General features: G+C 52.3%; 1 protein-coding gene across 10 annotated transcripts in view; it reads right to left on the reverse strand.

The window, feature by feature from the left end:
- Positions 1-20,009, reverse strand: part of MVB12B (multivesicular body subunit 12B) — a 185,700-nt gene that overhangs the window by 6,600 nt on the left and 159,091 nt on the right. For 5 of the 10 annotated variants that reach the window (XM_038549337.1, XM_038549339.1, XM_038549335.1 and 2 more), the window contains 3 exons: positions 16,951-17,006; positions 14,414-14,473; positions 13,037-14,072 (listed from right to left, as the gene is read on the reverse strand). In XM_038549337.1, the coding sequence (XP_038405265.1) occupies positions 13,821-14,072; positions 14,414-14,473; positions 16,951-17,006 (368 nt within the window). In that variant the 3' untranslated portion in view covers positions 13,037-13,820. Of the gene's footprint in view, positions 1-13,030; positions 14,073-14,413; positions 14,474-16,950; positions 17,007-20,009 lie in introns of those variants that run through there. The other 5 variants (XM_038549333.1, XM_038549338.1, XM_038549334.1 and 2 more) reach the window with 3 other exon arrangements.

A 20,009-nucleotide genomic window follows, 5' to 3' on the forward strand; every position in this document is an offset into this window, starting at 1 on the left:
CGCCACCTGGTGGCTGCTCGGGCGCATCACGGCAGGAAAGGTTCCTCCGCTCCATCAGCACCCGCCAAGCGCACCCTGGGCGGCGCACGAGGGCAGGGGCAGAGGCAGGGGCAGGCCGCCACCATTAATCCAAACGAGCAACACAGGAGGCAAGGGTAGGCTGGGGGGTGGAACGTGAGTGCATTTCTGCTGGTGGCTCAGGGGCAACTGCCTGGCTGAGGCGATAGGGAACCAGGGGTAAAAGGTTGGGAACTGGAAGCATCTGGGGAAGGCTAGCTGGAGTGATGGATGGAGAGAAGCTTCAGGAGGAGCGCGCAGGGTCAGAGAGTGGAGGACCTGGAGATGTGAGCCAGGGAGGGCAGCTTGCTGGAGTGGAACCACCTCGTGGCCTCAGCGGGGACCGTTCTAGGAGAACGGAGTGGGGTGGTGCGGCCGCCCCTCGGGTGGGGAGAGGAGGCACAAGGGAAAGAGAGGTAGCAGGCAGACCCACCCCTAACGCACAGAGTCCCTGGAGGTCGTGGTAAGATGCAGATTTGGACTCAGAAGGTGGGATGGGGCTCAAGAATTTGCATTTTCAAGCACCTCCCGGGCACATTGCTGCTGCTGCTCAGAAGGCCGATTCAGACCATTCTGTGGCCCAACCGGTGGGATGTGGGTGGGAGTGGGCAGAGGGCTAGAGGCATGAGGGCTGGGGGCAGCTGTGCATTGGAGGGGGTTTGGGGGCTTTACCCTGGCTGCTCTCAGGCTGGGCCTGAGAGATCCTGCCTAGGGCAGCAGACAGAAGGCCCCTCTCCAATGGAGCTGCAAGAAGTCCCGAGTGCACACACTGCCTCTTCCGGACACACAGCCTGAGCCCAGTCCTCCCTCTGCCCCCGCCCCCTGCACCGCACCCCCCCATGGCCAGGACTCTTGGCGTGGGGCACAGATTGCAGTTCCCCCCCCCACCCCCCCCCCCCCCCCCCCCCCCCCCCCCCCCGCCCACCCTTGGGAGCTTTCCCTTTTTAGGTTATCTTGGCTGCAGAAAAGCACTACTCCCCACCCCCCCCACCTCTTGTTTTCTCTAACTCCCCAAATGAAATTTCAACATATGTCCCCAGACATAATCCCCCTTAGGCTGCGGATAACCCTTCCCACAGACACTGTCTTCTGCCCGGGATTGCCGGCCCCAAAGTGTTTGCCCAAGAGACTAGGGCCGCTTCTGGAAGGCCTTTCACTCCCTTGGGCAAACAGCGAGTACCTTTGAAGGTGGATTTGGGCCCGGATCTGTTTACTCAAGACATTAGTCTCCTGCATAAGGAAAACCTGCACTCGCGTACAAACAGCAAATCCTTTTTGAATTAAAAAAATTTTCAATTAAAAAGCATTTGGGTTCGCAGAGCCTGGCCCAGCGGAGCGGTCTGGGCCATGGCGCCCTCTGGTGGACACTAGCCTTCACAGCAGCCGGGCCTGGCGGTCTCTCCAGGAGATGTCACCGTCAGGGGTTATGCCTGGGGCTGTCCCTCCAGCCCAGAGACCCTGCGACTGACACATCGGGCCTCTCTAGCTCTGGGGTATGAGCTCCCACACGACTGTTGTCCTGGTAAGGGCGACATGTGGACCTTAGCTTCCAGCTGCACTGTGGTCGCTTGGACTCTGCCTGACTGGTTAGAAGGGGGCAATCAAACCCTCCTCCACTCACAGACACCGGAGACAATTTGCATGAAAGACCCAGCCCTCCTTATGCACCAGAATCAGGGTTTTTAACCAAGCCACTGGGGCCCTGGCTGGGGTGGGGTGGTTCTGGCTCACCTGGCGGGGCAACAGTTTTCAAAACGCCCAGGAGATCTTATTGGTTTGGCGAGTGAGAAGCACTGTCTGAAAACTTTAACCAAACAGAACACAGATGGTCCCAGATTTACCACATTTCGACTTTAGAACAGCGCAAAAGCGACAAACGTTCAGTAGAAACCAGACCTCAGATTTTGCATTTGATACTGTCTTGTGAGGCTCAGCAGCCGCAGCCCCCGGGCCGCCATGTGACTGTGAGCATCAACAACCGACATGCTGACAGCCCTACTGGCCCCATCCGACCATCCTGTTTTTCCCTTTCAGTACAGTCTTCAGTACATTACATGAGATAGTCGGCATTTTATTATAAAATAGGCTTTGTCTTAGATGTTCCTGCCCAGTGGGCTACTGTACGTGTTCTGGGAGTTTAAGGCAGGCCAGGCTAGGCTATGATGTTCGGTTAAGTTAGGTGTATATTAAATGCATTTTTAATTTACAGTGTTTTCAACTCATGGTGGATTTCTTGGGAAGTAACCCCACTGTAAGTTGAGGAAGGTCTGCAGAGGGGGGAAAAAGGCCAAGCATATACCCTCCCTCCCTGGATCTGGTAATGATCAGATCAGGGACTCCGGAGGAGAAAGGGCAGTAAGGGATTATTTCCATCACCCAAGTTTTACAGACATGGAAGCTGAGCCCTGGGGCAGGATCAGACGTCCCAAAGGTCTGGAGGGAGCCAGGGCAAAGCTGGACTAGGCCCACTGTGGTCCCAGGGGTGGGGGGCAGTCAGTGTCAGGAGAGAGTCTGCACCCACCTCTCATGCAGGTGCAGCTCAGAGGTGGGGGCAGACAGATGTGAGCCAATGAGTCGACCTAAGTTGGCCCTGCGGTGGATCATGGAAGAACCTGGAAAGCTGTCAAGAGCAGGCCTACAGGGGCCAGGCTGGGTGAGAATAGATGGAGGAGAAGTAAAGGGGCCAAGGTTTAGGTCCACAAGAAGTCTGGTTCAGGGGTGTACTGACACTGAAGGGTGGGCTTTGGCCATCAGGAGGGTCTTCCAGGCAGACAGATGGGCCTGGCCCCATACAGTTAGGAAGGTAGGTGAGGTTCCTAATGGCCCTGCCTTCCCCAGAGCCTGCCCCCTCAAGCCTGCCCTGCACTGGCTCTAGTTCCCCACAGCCCCAGCTGTGGCCTGGGCTCTGCTTATCAGCTGCGCTTTAACCTGTTCCGGAATTTCAGCTGTGGGAAGCCTCCACTCCTCCCTGGAGGGCTCCATGTCCTCCCTCTCGGTGTGCAGAAGCCTGGCTGCTGGAACTCGGCCCCTGGGGAAGAAGAGCCAGTGCCACTGCAAGAAGCGGCCACAGAAGGACCTCACCTCCCCAGAGGGCAGCCTCATCTGTGCACCTGGAGAGGCCTGTCTGCTGATTTGAATACACCCCCCCCCCCCTTTAAGCTCCCGAAGGGGGGACTGAAGACTAACGCCTCATTGGACAAGCTAAGACTGGTGACACTTTGTGATCTGAGGCTTCTTACTCCCCCCACCCCTGGGGAGTCCTTGTTTCATACTTGGATTGTGGTTCCACAGAGATATCTGAAAAATTGGGTGAATGGAGGAAGTGCTGGGGTCCAGACGAGCATGTAGAAGTGCTTTACCTGGAGGAGGTCTGTCCACATGCACATGGGAGCTCAGGGGAGTGACGGCGAATGCCAGGGGTGCCCTTCCCATTCCACAGGAGGTTCTAGAACATCCCATAGCTGGGGGGTACAGGCCTGGAGCTCTACAGCCCATGACCCCAGTGGTCCCTAGTAAGGTGAGGTGGCTCCTGCTAGGACCAAATCTGTACACCCCGTGAAGCTGGTGTTGCTGTCTTTCCACTACAGGTGAGCACACCAGGGCTGTGAGAGGCTGAGCAGCTTTCTGATGCCACCAGGGGTCAGAGGACAGCAGGAACACGTCTTTAATGCCACAGTCAGATAGGGATGCTCTCATTTCACACAACTGCACAGAGCAGTTGGCATGGCTCCTGCAAGCCCTCAGGGAAGCCACGTTGATTTCCATTCTGGCTTTCCCACTGGATTCCTGGGCTCGAATCTGAGAGAAGTAACCCCCAGTCGGGGCCCTGAGCCCCACCTAGGTCCACTGCTGGGCCTTTTGCTGAAGACCCACCTGCTCCAGCAGGAACCATGTCTGTCTGGGCACCGTACCTGGCTTCGAAAGCAACTGCTCAGTTCATGACATTCATAGCCTTCTGCTGGCTCAGCCCCTGTATCCTTCCACTCCCAGGGGCATCCAGGCCCTTTCGGGGATCCTCAGCACCCAGCTCTAAGCCTGGAATTCCCAGGACGAGATGGCGACCCCTACTAGCTGCCCTGTAGGGTCTGCCTCCTGGGCTCAGTGCCAGGAGAGCCCCCTACTGTCAGAGCACCCTCAGCTCACAAAGCACCTCCAGCTAGGACCCGGACTGAAGAGCATCCAAGAGCTTCTGGGATGGTGGAGTGACTCCTGCATCCCTGGTCCACCCTGTGGCAGAGCCCCAGGCCCTCCCCCCACCGCCTCCGCTCCTCTGGACTGAGGTTTGAATGGGTTCTGCAAATACCTTTCCCCATGCCATGGCTTGTGGATCTTTCCTCCCTCCCTGCCCAGCACCGAGTCCTAAATGGGCCTGGGCCAAATCTTTGTGCCTTTCCAGATGCTGTTCTCCTTAGAACACTTTCTCCCTTGGATGGATAAAACCTTACTGTCCTTAAAGGCCCAGCTAAAGGGGCACTTTTTCTGGGATATGTTCCCTCCTCCCCTGGGGAGAATTCATCACAACCCCCTCCACAACATTTCACATATCCTAAGTGCGTGGTCAGGACGGGCCGTGGCCACTTCTGTAGCTCCAGAGCCTGGTGGAGGCTGTGGCCTAGAATGGATGGATGGATGATGGGTGGACAGACAGATGGACAAGTGGGTGGATGGATAGATGGAGGGATGGACAGATGGGGTGTATGAGTGGGTGGATGGACGGATGGATGGGTGGACGGACAGTGCAGGAGAGAGAACACTGGGCACAGCTCAGCACAAAGGAGAGAGGGCAGCCAGTTTAAGGGCTACATTCTGGAGCAGGTGGTAGGTGATTCTGATTTTCAGTCCTCTGTGGCAGCAGCATTCAGTTCAGCCCTGTGTTTTCTGACATCTCACAGCCTTTGAGGCATGATGGTGGGATGAGTCCTATTGTGTGGTATTTAACTCAGCATGAGCTAACTCACAGTCCTGAGCCCAGTGCATGTCCACATCACCCCTGTGAATGCAAGATTATGAGTCTGAGTGCACTGTGTATCTCCAGACACAGCTGGGTGTTCACACCTTGTTGACCTGTGGGGTGTTTAAAAATAAACACTGAAAAGTTGAGAGATTGCATAAAATGCCAACATTTTCCAGCTTTTCCAGAAAAAAATAGGAGGCTATGGCAATTCTGGATGTTCATTCCTGCGTCTGGAGACTACTTCCTTTAGAGAACATGTGCTTTCCCATTTGCCACACTCCCCACCGTTCCCTAGAAACTGTCCAACCAGGCAGCATCAACTGCCGTGTTATCACCACAACTGTATTTTGTGAGTGTGTGGGGCAGTGGGAACTGTGTAAGCAAGAAAGTGAAATATTCCTGTATCCATGACTATCAAAAGTAGGAAAACAGAAGACAGAGTGAGAAGGTCGTGCAATTTTAAGGAAAATGGGGAACGGCACATTTCGTGGTGGAACTGAAGATGGCTGGGTGGCTGCTGAGGACAGGGGTGTCCTGTTGTCCTTGGCCTCTCCCTCACTGTGCCCCCAGCTGGCCTGCTCTGCTGTGGGCATGGCTGCCATCCCCATGTCTCCAAGCAGCCGTGGGGGCTTCCCCTTCATTGGGTCAGCATTTTAGAGCTCACCTGAATATTACCCCTCCCCCCCCAAAAAATGGATATGTGTATTTTCCCTCTCTGAGCCTCTCTGTAGGAAATATGGGAACCACCACCACTTTCTGGCGCTGGAGAACGAGGAGCGTGGTCGCTCTGGGAAAGCGTGCTTCCTTATTCTTTTTCATCCTTATGCTTTTTCCCTATGTGAGAGGCAGCCTTCTAAGAGTTTAGCTTGGGGAGGTATTACTTTAAAACTTGGGGTGAGAGTTCCCAAAACATGAGGAGGGAAAAATCCTTTCATGAAGAACTTGTGGAGGACCACGTATTTATTTATCTTGACTTCGGTCTGTGGGAGTGAGTGTATGACTCATGATGGCAACCAGGGCAGGTGATTCTGCCGCCAAACATCACCTCTGCCTCGGCTTTATTTCCACCTGCTCAGCCTGCTTCTCTCATTTCTATTATGAATGCCCTGGGCTGCTGTGGGAGCAGGCTGGGGGGTGGCCGCCACTGGGGTGATGCTGCTGCTGGGGGGACACTGCTGCCTGCAGAACCAAAGGGGCAGTGGGGGGCTTGGAGACTCTCAGAATTAGGAAGTCTTAATATAATCTAGCATATTAATAGGCCCATGGAGAAAATATATGATCATCTCAATAGATGATTAAAAGGCATTTATCAAAAGCCACCATCCATTCCTGATAAAAAACATTTAGAAAAATAGAAACGGATGGCTAATTCTTTTGCAGGATAAAGAGAGAGAGAGGTCTATATATAACAACCCAAGACACGGTATTATGGGTTAATGTTGAAATTAGAAACTTCTAGTAATGCACAGGTAAGACAAGGAGGCTCTGTGGCTGGAAAGCGCCAGGCAAGGTGGCGGGCAGAGGCAGTGGGAGAAGGGACAGACTCCAGATAGGAGGCCCCGTCAGGGTTTGGAGATGACATAACTGCCTGCCAGGGACACCAAAGCAAAGCAACTGAGAAAAACACCAGAAAAACAGTAACAGAAATAGGTGAAGAGCTTGATATAAAATCACTTGATATATAATTACTCAGTCTACCCTGCTCAGTGACAGAACAAACCTCCAGATGGAGACTCTTCACCTAAATGACACAACAGCTCCTCTGTTAACCTATGTAGTCACTGCAGTTACAGTAAACACCTAGTGGGGACGCCTGGGTGGCTCAGTCAGTTAAGCATCTGCCTTCGGCTCAGGTCATGATCCCAGGGTCCTCGGATTGAACCTGTGTCAGGCTCCCTGCTCAGCGGGGAGTCTGCTTCTCCCTCTTCATGCCCCCCTGCTTGTGCTCTCTTGCTCACTCACTTTCAAATAAATAAATAAATAAAATCTTAAAAAAAAAAAAACCCATCTAGAACAGAGCTTTTGGAACCCTCTTCCAAAAAAAGGTTCTAAAGTGAAGCTGGAGGAATAATCATGTGAATATAATTAGAAAAACTGGGGGTTATAAAGAAAGAACTCTGTTGTATATTAAAGCTTATTATAAAGCTATAGGATTCCAAACAGTGTGGCAATAATATAAAAAGAGCAGAGAAGAACAGAGTCAAGAGAAATGTCCACGGATCCGCTTACATAAGAGAACAATATGGTAAAGACGGCACTTGAAGTTCACTGAAGAAAGTAATCAGTGTTAAGAAAACTGGCTAATGCTCTAGGAGAAAATAAGGCTTCTACCTTCAGATGGATTAAGTAGTTGAAAAGAATATTAATATATTAAAATATGAAAGAATATAAGAAAACGGGACTGATTATTTGTACGAACTTCTGACACAAAGCCCCAAATAAATAAAATGTTAAAACGTAAAGACAAAGGAGTCCATGAAAAAATGAAAACAATTGTATAGCAGGACACATCATTAACAGGAATAAAAGCCACTGGTTAAAGTGTTCTTTAGCCTGCGACGGGGAGAACGTTGTTATAAAGACCATAAAGCATTCTTAAAAAAACATGAAAAAAATCATGAACTATGCCAACGGAAAAAAAAAAAAAAAACATGGCAAAGGGCCCAAACAGAAGAGATTTACAAAATAAATACATGTGGTTGATAATCATACGAAAGAATGTTCACCTTCAGATGCTGGTGATGCTCGGGCCACAGCGAGAACGTGGGAAGCCAGGGCCCCTCGTACACTATGGGGGGCAGCGGGGAGGTCTCAGTGTCCGCGCCCTTTTTGGAAGGCAGAACCCAAAATGGGTCATATATATTCTTCTAAAGACAGACCCCGGGGAGCAAAGACACGTGTACAAGGAAATCTACTGCGGCTGTGTAATAGCAAATCATTGGAAACAACTCAAAAGTCAATCAATAGTGGACTGCTTATATAAATTCTGGCATAATCATAAAAGGGAAGTACGTGTAGTCATTAAAAAGAATGAGGCAGGTCCGTGCGACATGCTGCAGAAGGTTGTGGAAGTGAACAGCACGGCAAGAGCCAGCTAACGCCTACACGTGTGCAGGTGTCCACTCTTCACATGTTTCAGCGACATCTGAAGTCTGATAAACACGTGCAACCTTCGAACTCAAGGGGAAAACGCTAAATTTTAAATAGCCGATTCTGATGGGCAGGGCAGCTGGTTCAGATGATAAAACTGCCCGAGAGACCCGCTACGATTTACAGGGGAGGGAACTAATCTTGTCTGTGGTCATACTCCTGAGGGGTCCTGCAGTGCTGGTCCCCAGGCCACAGCCCATATTTCAAGAGAAACCTTACACTCCTCCTGGGCCTTCAGAAAGGGCATCCCTGAGACTAAGTCATTAGGTTTCTTTGTTTGGGGCGGGGATGATCTCCACCGAGTGTGTAAGGATTGCGGTGGCAGCTCGGTGCCTCTGCGCAATATAAAAGAGGGGCGCATGATAGGTTAACATCGATATTTTAGCCAACGTTTATTTAATAGATAAATTAGGCAAGTGTCTTTCCCCAGACGTATCCGCTTCCTGACTGAAGAATAAAAAGGATTCTAGGTGGTGAAAACGGTCAACCTGGGCGGAGAGAAGGCTGCCGATTCCCGTTGCAGTGTGAGGCCTGACCACTAGATGGTGCAAAGGGACCACGAATTTTGCGACCTCTCCCTCCACAAAATTCTTTAACGTTAATAAGCACAATGAAAGCTTTCCAGAAGTAGAAAGAATGAACAATTGTGCTGGGACATGAACATTCTGCTTTTATAAGGTTGGGACTCTGCCACTTCATTACTGATACAAAAATCTTCCGCTTCACTTTCTTCCCGCATATGCAGGTCCCAAGTCTACTCTCATCTCCTGCATCTGAAGGGGCCCAGAAGCCCCTGCAAAGTGCTTGTCCAAAAGTTGAATTTGAATTTTTTTTTTTTACCTTGCACTGCCAAATGTGTTTCCATTAATTTCACCTCAATGTCGTGACGTAAATGCTAGTGGAATCGGCCCCAAGCTAAATAAGCAATAAGCCCCATTTTTCAACACACAAACACATAAAGATGTCAGCTCAAACTGTTTACTAATTAACACTTAAAAAGACACAAATTAGATATGCGTGGCTAAGAGCAATTATAATCAAGACGAATTTCTCTAGTCATTTGGGAACTGAGAAAAATGCCTAATTGCTGGAACCAATGTTTTAAAAACTGAAATCACGCCAGTTAGCAAATATGTTCATTTAAAGAACATTCCACGTGACTACACTCTTGAGGATTGACTACAAACATGAGAACAAGGAAAATATTTAGGTATAAAATTAAAATTTTAAGCTCTCTTAGATTTATAACTTCTTCATTAAATATGTCTGCAAACAGCAGCCCATAAAAACCTGTAGCAATTAAGTGGTTAAATGAACTGCCTCCCTTGTCAATTTTAAGGGAGTGATTAATATTAGATCGTCCCTTTACTAATTAGACTCTCCCGTGTCTTTCAGCTTTAAAGTCGGGTGAAAATGGAGGCTGTGTCCTACCAGGAAGCACGGTGGGCTAATGATGCTCCCCCTGCCAGGCTGAGCTTTCAGCGTGGCACCCACAGAAGGCAGGGCGAGCATGTGGTTTCCTGGGGGAGGCCGCGGCAGGTGGGGAGATGGCTTTGTCCCGAGATGGAAGGGGAAGGCGCTAGGAGGCTGGGGCCGCTTCATCACAGGCATCGTTGGCTCTGGGTGTTAACAGCTTGCAGGGTGCTAGGTGCATGCGGCGTGAGATCCACAATCAAGGCCGCTGTCTCTTGGCCATTATTCCTTGAGATGAGGGACAGGGACGGTGAGACGGGGCAGGTGGGGCGGTGGGCGGGGAGGAGGGAGAAACAGTCGTGGCAAAGGGCACAGGGACACCGGAATGATTTTAGCAGCTGCAGCCTGGGCTGTGGAGTGGGGGGCTCCCACCCTGGCTGTGACGGGGAATTCATCAGAGGGAGAAACGGGGCAACTGCTTACAAGGGAAATCAAGAGCAGCAGAGACGGAGAATATTTATATGCCCATCTCCTCACTCCGAGGGAAGGCGCTTCATCACAGGGGTCGGCTGCAAAATTACACTTTTCCTGACTCTTGGACGGAGAGAACCTTTTGTTTGGGCAGTGGGGAGGCAATGAGGGTTTCACCGGGACACGGTCCCCGGGGTCACCACCAGGCTGTGGGGGAAGGGCAGGGGCCAGAGAGCCTCCCCATCACTCCCGAGGCCCAGGGGAGGTGAGGAAACTCACTTTCTCACACCTCGGGCACGTTTTTGCGGCAGAGGCCCTGCTCCGAGCCCGGACGGACGCGGGTGGCACGGACAAGGGCTGCGGGAGGGCAGGCCGGGCCGGAAGGAGGCTGCCATCGCCACGAGAGTGACAGCATTCAAGGGGGGGAATTTCTTTATTAGCCACAGCTTTGCTTATTTTCAACCCCCACACCCTAGAGTATTTCTCAGTTGTGAGAGGTTTCACGTTTGTCAAGAATCTATTCCCTCTGCAATCTGCTCAATGGCAGGCAGAGAGATGTTGATCACAACCTTAAAACAGGACTTTCCTTGGGGGTCTTTCAAGAAACTTAACCAAGTGCCACACGCCATAGCTTCTGGGGGGATTGCCGTGAAGGCAGGGGCAGCAGCTGCCAGGAGGAGTGCTCCACGAGGGGTTGGGGCCATCAGGCCTGTGGAGCAGGGAGCCAGGGCACCTGCCTGGAGTTGAACTTATGCGGCAGATTTGGTGTGCTACTTCAGGCGCCCAGGCTCAAGGTGTGTCCTCTACCTACCCTGCTGCCTCCATCGTCCACATGGTCCGTAAACATCCCTGTGAGCACCCAGTATGTGCCCATCAACGTGGCAGGTGGCTCTGGTCCACACTGCCAGCGGCCTCGTCCTGTCTTCCTACTGGCAGGGCCCAGGGTCATGCTTTTTCTGAAGCTTGCCTGATTTTGGGGGGCCTGGAGGTGTACTGCCCACCCACACCTAGGGTGATACTTTGTTTCTCTCCATCTTTACTTGGGCAATTCTTGGGTGTGGCAGGCTGAGGTGCACTGTGGGGCCCTGCTGTGGGGTGGCCCCTTCTTAAACTGGCATGTTCCCTTTGATCCCTAACCACCAAACTCAAGGCTGGCAGGGGCACGGGGTTCGTTCATGGAGTACACTGGGTGATGGGGCACAGGCTTAAATTCAGAATCATCCCCCAGGCAGAGCATGGTCAGTAAAGTTGGCAGGAAAGCAAAACTACCCAGTTCTGGGCAGACAGAGCAACGTGCTGGCAGGCATCAGCAGCATGCACTTCAACTTCCTCCATGGATGGGACCACCTGAGCCCAGGTCTCTGCCGTAAACCAGGGCAGTATCACTTCTCCACACAGGGTGCATGCAGGGTGGGGGGAGGGAAGCACCTGCCTAGCACAACGCAGCCTCCGTGGACGCTGGCCTCTCCCTGCTGCTCAGGAATCTCAGAGACCCAGGAGGTGTTCAGGATGGGCAGAGAGATGCGGTTCTGGTCTTATGTCTGCCCCTGAACCCAGAGGCAGTCTTCTGCCTTTTTGTGGGGAAGGGGTTTGGTTTAATAGTGTAAAATATGACAAAATAATACACAGTGAGCAAAGGAAAGGCCTTCGCCTAGATCCCCTTCACCACCACCCATCTCCCCCCGCCCCGCCCCCAGGGCAACCAGACTTGCTGGAGATGGAAAGGAGCAAAATCATCCTGACCCAAGGGACATCCAGCTACTCAGGCCCAACCCTTGGAGCTGAGAGCTGGGGCCTGGGGGATGGTGGGTCCGGCTTCTCCTTGGCCTCCGGCTCATGAGCAATGTAGAGATCAGCAGCGAAAAGGAGGAACTTCATGTTTATTTATGGAGAAAATTCTCTGCCATTGTTGCCGAAGCAGCAGTCCGTTCACCAGAGCGTGATATCAACATACTAATCACCATGAAATGCACGCCGATGGCAGGGGCCAGCAACTTCTAAATCCTCAGATTAAATGAGGAACCGCGGCATCCTCGACTGTGGTGGTATCTGGGATGGTTTTACAGCCTAGTTAACGTTTCTAACCTTCTCTGTTCCCTGACTTTTTAACTCCACTTTAATTTCCTTCAACAGAGAACAAGACCTGTGTTTTTAGCCATCATTGAAACAAGAAGTAAAGTGAGGCATGGTCATCAGGGATGTCACTGCTTGGCCTCCAGTGGCCGAGTGGCCAGCCAGGCTGACCTAGGTCAGATGTGCGCTCACTTGCCCCCCCTTCCTGCAGGACAGTAATAATGGTGATCACGACCGAGGCGGTGGCCACGGCTGGCAGTCCCTGAGCAGCAGCACGGCAGACCCTGTCCCGGGCCCTCTACACGACCATCTCAGTCAAACTTCATAAGTGCCGTGCGGGCAGTATTTTCATTACTCTCCTGATTTACAGAAGGGAAAACAGAGGTTCAGAGCAGTTAAGTGGTTCTGCTGAGACCCAAGCATGGGTGGCCAAGTCCAGAATCCATCTGTACCCTGCCAGGCTCTCTCAGAGTGCCGGACATCAAGACAACACATTCTAAAGAATTGCACGTTTGAATGGCATTTCAGATCTCAGCATGAGAATGTCAGTTTCTAGTGGCTTCTGCAGCCAGCGCTGAGCCTGACACAGGCCTCACCTACTTTGCCCCATCCCAGGAACTCAAAGGCCCAGCCTATGTCAGGTGGACCAGCCTTCCCAGCACGGTTGTCTCCATCAGCCCCTTGGAGGGATACGGAACCACGGGCTTCCAGGCATAAGGGGCAGGGTTTGGAGTGTGACCACAGGTCTCAATCTTGTCTTGGGCAAGACCTTTCGCCTCTAGAGTCTCAATTTCTGCCCCATGAGATGGGGAGGAATGGTACCCACTCGGCCAGCGGGAACCTGTGGAAATGTAGGGAGAGCCCCCAGCTGAAGGTGAGCACATAGCAGGTGCTAAAATAAAACATGGACAGATGGCAGATAAGAGAAAGCACAACATCCAGACAGCTGTCTGCTTGGTCCAGCACACGCTACCTCACAATCATCAACCCGCGATGCTGGGCACCTGTGGTTACATATATTCACATACTGTTCCTGAAAACCTAGGAGATACATTCTCCTATTATCCTAGCTTTAAACACAGAGAGGACTATTTGCCCCTAGTCAGCATGGAGCTGAGTTGGACATCAGTCCATATGACCCTGTCCATCCGAAAGGGGCCATAGGCTGTGCCCCTGGCTTTACCCCTGCAGCTGCAATACGCCACTCTCAAAGGCCTTCTACACATACGCCACCCCACCTAGGACCCCACGTGAAGGTTGTCTGTAGAACCATCTATGGCTGCCTTGCTTTGGAGAAGGGCTGACACAGAGCTCCATGGGCATAAGGATCTCTAATGTAGGAGCCGGCCACTCTTTCCCCCACATCCCCCACCCCTGAAACCTACAGATGACAATCAGGTTGGTTTTTATGATTTGCTGAAATCAAAGACAAAGGGGGACTTTTTTGTCTTGTTTTTTGCTATGACAGGTTTAGAAATTTGTTGTACTACATTGATTCAATTTTCCTTGATTTCAGCCATCTTTCAATAATGCAACCTGCTTCTGCTGGCTGGGTATAAAGGAGAAAACCCAGAGGAACTGAGAATATTGAAATGGTTCTACCATTTCCATCTTTGAGACAAATGTTCCTCTCAGAGGAGAGCCAGTTGCAAGCATGTGACTGCTTAACAGCCGTCTATACATGAAAGACAGCACACAGATGCTAATGCTGTCTTATGAAACAGGCAAGACATGGATGGGTCTGACCTCCAGTTTTGTCCCAATCTCTCAGCTCTTGTTCCTCAGAGTTGTCACATGTACTCCAGTCTTGGGTTTCTTTCTGTTTTATTAGGAAAACATCCCAGCTATGTTGAACCAGGCTGCCAAATGGGGTCTGGCTTATCGGGTACAACGGAACGAATCCTGATCCTGGCTCTAAATTGTGAAGAGGTTCCTCGGACGCGTCCCCAAACTCCTACTGGTGGCAAATAATAAAGCAGAGAAGGGAGGGAAAGGAGATTTCATGCCCAGCCCCCAATTGCCACCTTTTAAAAACAGGGGCATGTTAAAACCTGGTTTTCAGATAACACAAGGAGGTGTTGGTCATAAGTATCTTGAAGCAATAGACACATTAAAAGTGAGTTTCTTTTTCTCAGGCATAAATTTGAGTGACATGGAAGTGTTTTCCTCAGAGGGGCACCCCACAGCTAGGTCCTCCCCATTCCTGGGACAGAGCCCTACAGGGGGGACCGGAGACCCCATGGTGAGCAAGCAGGCCCAGGCCCCGCCTGCCCCAACTCTGGGCAGCTTGCTTACCTCTTTTTCAATTTCTGCCAGAGATTTGATGGTGATTCCCAAGAGATCAAAGGGCTGCATCTGCAAATACGGATCAAGTCATTCTTTTAAAGGGCTGGAAAATGCTATTTCACATTTGCTTTTATGCAAAACAATTGTGACACCTCAAACCACCCTATGTGATCTAGCATTTTCTCTGCCCTCTTTCAACGGAAACCCACCAGTGCAAGTCTGTAGTGATTACAAGCAACATGAGCATACATTCCAGAGAAGCTGGCTGATAGCAGGGCTGGTCCCTTCTGTTGGGGACGCCTGCTGAGTCATCTGTCAGTGGCAGCACCCAGGAGGGTCACAGCCCTCCTGAGAGACAGTGACAGTCACTACTGATAACCTCTGTCTTTCCTTTCTCCCTGCCTTGCTCTTTCTGCAGCTGCAGGGACAGAAGAGCACAAGACTTCGCCACAAGCCATCCTGACTGCTGCATCTGTATGGTAGAATGGGTCTAAGGAATTCTAGGAGGGAATTCTAGGTCTTTGAAAATGCAAGGTGAACGAAAAAACTGCCCATCAATTATCATTTGAGAACTCAATGGTGGTGAAAAATGGTATCACTGCATTTTAATGGGTGTTTCTATGATTTCATGACGATGGGAGCCTTCTCTGCAAATGCTGGCTTTTCCACAGACAGCAGGAGAAATGAAATACCCGTGGTAAAAAGTCAGCTGGAGGCCAAGAGAGGCCTGGGCTGGATGCACAGTGAGACGTTAAGAGGGCAGTGGGCACCCTGTCCTTCCGGCCCTTGCTCTGAGCCCTCTCTGGGCACCTAAGCATTCTATATTCCTGAGAGAGGCCAGCAACTGGCAGCTGTGGATAAACAGGTGAAACTGGGTCCTGGAAAACCCGCAGGTGCTCGTGGTTCTGAACCGCAGCCCAGAGGTCGGGGCAGAGCTACAGCCCGAGCTGAGCCAGCAGGGGTTTCCTGCGAGGTGTGGTAGAAAGGCCAGCTCCCCAGTCCATGGGCCTGGATTCAAAAGAGGGCAGCTGTGAGTTAAATCACCTCATCATTTCCTCTCTTGCTCAGAGCAGTGTGGCTGGGCTCTCTCTCCTGGCCTGGCTGCCGGGAAGGTCGAACGGGAGAAGCGTGTGGAGGTACCCAGCACCAGACTTGGCCTGAGCTGCCCGCCTCCAGCACTTGCTGAGTCGGCACTGGTGGGCAGCAAGCAGCACATTTGCGAGGGCGATCTTGGGACAGGGCCACCAAATTAGGCACTCAGCTCCCAGGGCTGCTCTGCCAGTAGCCACAAAACAGTTTGGCTCTCCTGCTGCCAGCCCGAGTGGCGAGAATGGGGCTGCTTGCCCGTGATCCAGCAGAGGTCCAGCTGTTGCATCATTAGGCTCTAACTGCCCCACTAAACTTTCCCGATTGGAGCTGGTGCGCAGGACAGAACAGCCTCTGGGGGGGTGGGGAGCGGAGGGAGCGGGGCGGGAAAGGCGCCAGCGTCACCATGGCAACACGGCCAAGTGGCATCGGCTGAAGTTACTCATGCTCCGCGTGTCACGTCACGAGCATTTTTCAAGATTAAGCTGCTTACCAGAAGGGTTCAGAGGAGGCCTATTATATTTCATGGAAATGGAAACTACAGAGCAGGTCAAATCGCAAGCCGGGTGGTTTTAAGCCAGATCCAAGAAATACACTAAAAGATTCTTTAGCTGGTGCCCAAACTGGGGCCCTCACGGGGTATTAGCTACTCAAAACAAACTTCTGCAAAAAGGATAAAAAACACTCAGAAACAAGTCTTTTGAGCCAGCATGGACCAGGCCTCAATCGCTGGGGAGGTGGGGGCAGGTGCCATCTGAGAGAGGGTCCCTGGAGTGCCAGGTGGGGTCTGCAGCACCAGCCCACAGCCCCCAAGACTGTGATGGTGGGCACCCCTCATGGTCTGGTTCTAGCCTTTAGGCCCAGCCAGCTCATCAAGTCCCCGTGTCATCACAGGTAGCTCAGGGGCCCTGGCTGGCTGGCGCGTGTCCTGGGGTCCCTGTGGGCCTGAGGCGACTGGGCAACCACCGCTGTGGGCATGCTCACTAGCAGGCCAGCCCTGCCTTTCAGAGGCCTCCCTCCAGAGCAAAGAGTGCGGTTATCACAGAATCCAGCAAATACAATGAAAAAAAAAAATGAAGCAGCCTTCTTTCTGCGAGATGTTGTCATGGTTAAAAACAACAACAAAAATTCATAAGTTGAACTTGGAAGCCAAGAACATTCACAACCAGTGAAGTTCAGCCCAATTTACTGTCACATTGGAAACAAAACAGCTCTGGGATGGCCGAATCTGAGTCTGCTAGTGTGTCTCTCTCCCTCCCCGTCCCTATCCCTGCTCTTCTGTTGCTCCTTGAGCACCTACTGTGTGCAGCGTTAGCTGGAAGGGACCAGAGAAGAAGCCCTGTCACAGGGACAACACGAGGGCAGGGGTGTGAGGGCCGCCAGGAGAGCCCGGTGTGCTGAGCAGAGGGAGCGCAGGCTGGTGGTGGCAGAAAGAGAGGGCCATCATGCATAACACTTACACTTTCTGGAACGCAAGAAAACTTCTCTGAAATCATAAAAGGTACACCATCCATTGCTGTAAAAGAACAGGAGAGAAAACGGCATTGAGACACCAGTGATGTTCAGTGACTGGGGACGGTGACAGTAACAAGTTGACATGAGCAGAGGCACCACCCTTGCACCCAGGACATGCACCTGCTGGTGGAGGCCAATGCCTAGCATGTCCCCTGAGCACCACACAGAAGTGCACACAGAGCCATGGGGGCAGAGAAGCGTCTAGAGCCTCCCCCTGGAGTCTGGCCTCTGACCTGTAAGGGGTGGGAGCTATCGGGGCTGGCAGCAGGACAGATGTGCATGCAGGTGGGGAGGTGGGACGGGACAGAGCTGTGCTCTGGGAGGTGGGCAGGGAGCACGGTCATAGATATTCTCTTGGCTGGGAATGACACTGTATCCCAGGCTGCTGGTCCCACAGGAAAGGTCTAGGTTGGAAAAGAGAGTGACTTTGGAGTCAGAAAAACTAGGTTTGAATCCTGGCTGGGTGTTGGTGAGTTTAAGTTACGTTTAAAAGGAGGATGGTAGGGGGGCCCCTGGGTGGCTCAGGTCATGATCCCCGGGTCCTGGGATGGAACAAAAAGAGGAGGATGACAGGGCTGGTAAGAAGGGGTGTGTGTGAGCCAGAAGTGGGTGGGGCAGCAGCACGGCCACCACGGTTCACTCTCCGTCTCCTAGTCCCAGGTTTTGCAGCCAACTCAAGGCGCCAGTCTGCTCATTTTAACAGGACACTGGAGGAAGATGGGAATGGGTCCCTGGAGAACGAAAACACCAGGGCGGAGGGTGCAGTTCCATTCCCACAGCCCTGAGGGAGGTAGTCTTCTGGCCCATCCTGGGTCCTGCCTTAGGAGGACCGGGGGAAGGCCTGGTGATTCGGTTCCCTGGGAGGTGATGTTCTCTGCTTCCCCCAACATCTAAGATGGGAGCTTCTCTGGTATACAAATGGCAGACAGTTTCTTTCAGTCCTAAGAAAGAAGCATCGCAGAAACAGAAAGGAAAGCAGGAGAAAAATAAGACAAAGAGAAGGTGTTTGGGACAAATCCACTCTGATCAGCAAGATGAGCCAAATGGCTCATTTTAAGAACTGTTCATAATGTATTTCAGGGAAGGGAAAATGAAGCCGCCTCTGGTAAGTCTGAAGTAAAGGAAATAGCACAGCCGGCCCCAGCTGCTGCCCTGGAAGTCTCCTTTCTTTGGAAGGCTGCTGCCCAAGGCCTGGCCCTGGGCTCGGACAGAGACACCCTTGGCCGGGGCCTTCTCCCATCTTCAGGCCCCCAGGGCCAGGAAGTGTGACACCTTTCCAGAAAGGACAGAGTAGGGGAGGACATGGTGATCTTTTACAGTACGTCACACGTTCAGACATATGAGTGACACTGGGGCATGTGTACCTGTGTCCTCATGGATGGCTGGGAAAACCCATCCGTGAACAGACGGCCCTTTAAAGACCACAAGCTTTCTAGATAGGGACAGGATGGGGTCCTACCCGAGATCCAAGAAGAGGCCATGCTCCCTTTCCAGCGATTGCCACCATCTGCCCAACTCAGGGTGTGAGCCAAGGCCTATAGCCACGGTACTCTGAGGTCTGACCCCTGACCCCATGACCCTTCCTGTGCCATGGAGACGTGCGGGCATGTACCACTCAGCACCTGCCATCATTTCACAGATCAGGGCCTGCTGCGGGCACACAGGTAGTAAGCCAGAACTCCAAATCCCTTGGCCCTTCTATTGGGTATAAATGGAATTTCTGAGAACAAATCTGCCTCTTCCAGACCAGGACCTTATGAGGTTTCGATGAGCATTATCATGTCCTCCTGAAGCCTCCAGGTGTCCCTTCTACCAGCTCCTTCTGATCAGAACTACAGGCCAGGAGGTGGGTGTGTACTGGAATAGTCCAGTCAGAACTGCCACAACTGTCTCCCCAAACCCGCTCTTCCCTGGGCCTTCTCACTCACGGGTCAGGCGCCACCCTGCTCCTGGCCATTCCGAGTCAAGAGCTGGAAGCCATGCCTACTTTGCCTCTCCTTTAAATCCCCCAAGTCCACCGCTGTCACCTGCCAGGGCCATGTCACTCTTTGTTCTCCGTACACACATCTGCACACACACCTTTCCCACGTCTCTCTGCCTGCTAGACAGATGGCAGGGGCCCCAGCAGAGCTCCCTTTGCACACCCCTGTATTGTGCTCAGGAAGCACCTGACCAAATGCTTGGTGAGTAGCTTTCAGCTAGTGCATCTTCAGCATGCACCCCCAACCTGAGCACCCCTGATCACTCATTCACTAGGCTTTCTGCGTTAAAGACGATAGGTCAAGAACTCCCCCTCGCTGCTGACAGTGCTTCCATCTGAATGTCAGTGGATGTTCGGAGAACTTGTATTCTGAAGGGGAAGTAGGGTGACCTTCCACAGCCTAACCACCCCCTGGAAATGAGAGGCGTGGGGAGCAGTGAGAGCAGGAGTGAGGCAGAGGTGGCTCCTGTTCAGTCCAAGGCCGGCAGCTACACCAGAACCCCACACAGAGGGATTCCCAAGATAGGGGTCCTCCCTGGCATGTAAGGGCTTGCAACTGCTTCACCGAATGCCCTCCTACCCCTGATGCTGACACCTGGCTGCTCTCACCTCCAGTTCCTTCCTCCACCACCTCATTTCTCAGGTGAAGTCCTCACTCCCAGACCTGGAGAATGGTGGAGGTGTGTTGGGGGCCAAGGACCAATCCCCCATATGAACAAGGTATTTGGCAAAGGCATGCCTTCTGGCCCTTGGGTAGGGTCAAAGGCAATTTCTTCACAGAGCAACTTCTTGAGGAGGCTGAAGATAGAAGACCAGAAGCGACATCCTCACCGGCCCACACCAAAGGCAGCCCTTTGGGAGGGAACAAAGTACCCTCAAGACTGTGAGGAGAGGCAGCAGTGGCCTCAGGGTGGCCTTTGGGGCTATGCTGGCCTGGCTCAGCTGATGGGGCTCAGCAGCAGAGGCAATGGGGGGAAGACCACTCAGATCCAGTCTGACCCTCAAAGGATGCTGCCTGGTAAA

This window comes from Canis lupus, chromosome 9, assembly GCF_011100685.1.
Source record: "Canis lupus familiaris isolate Mischka breed German Shepherd chromosome 9, alternate assembly UU_Cfam_GSD_1.0, whole genome shotgun sequence".
In the NCBI taxonomy this organism is placed as follows: domain Eukaryota; kingdom Metazoa; phylum Chordata; class Mammalia; order Carnivora; family Canidae; genus Canis; species Canis lupus.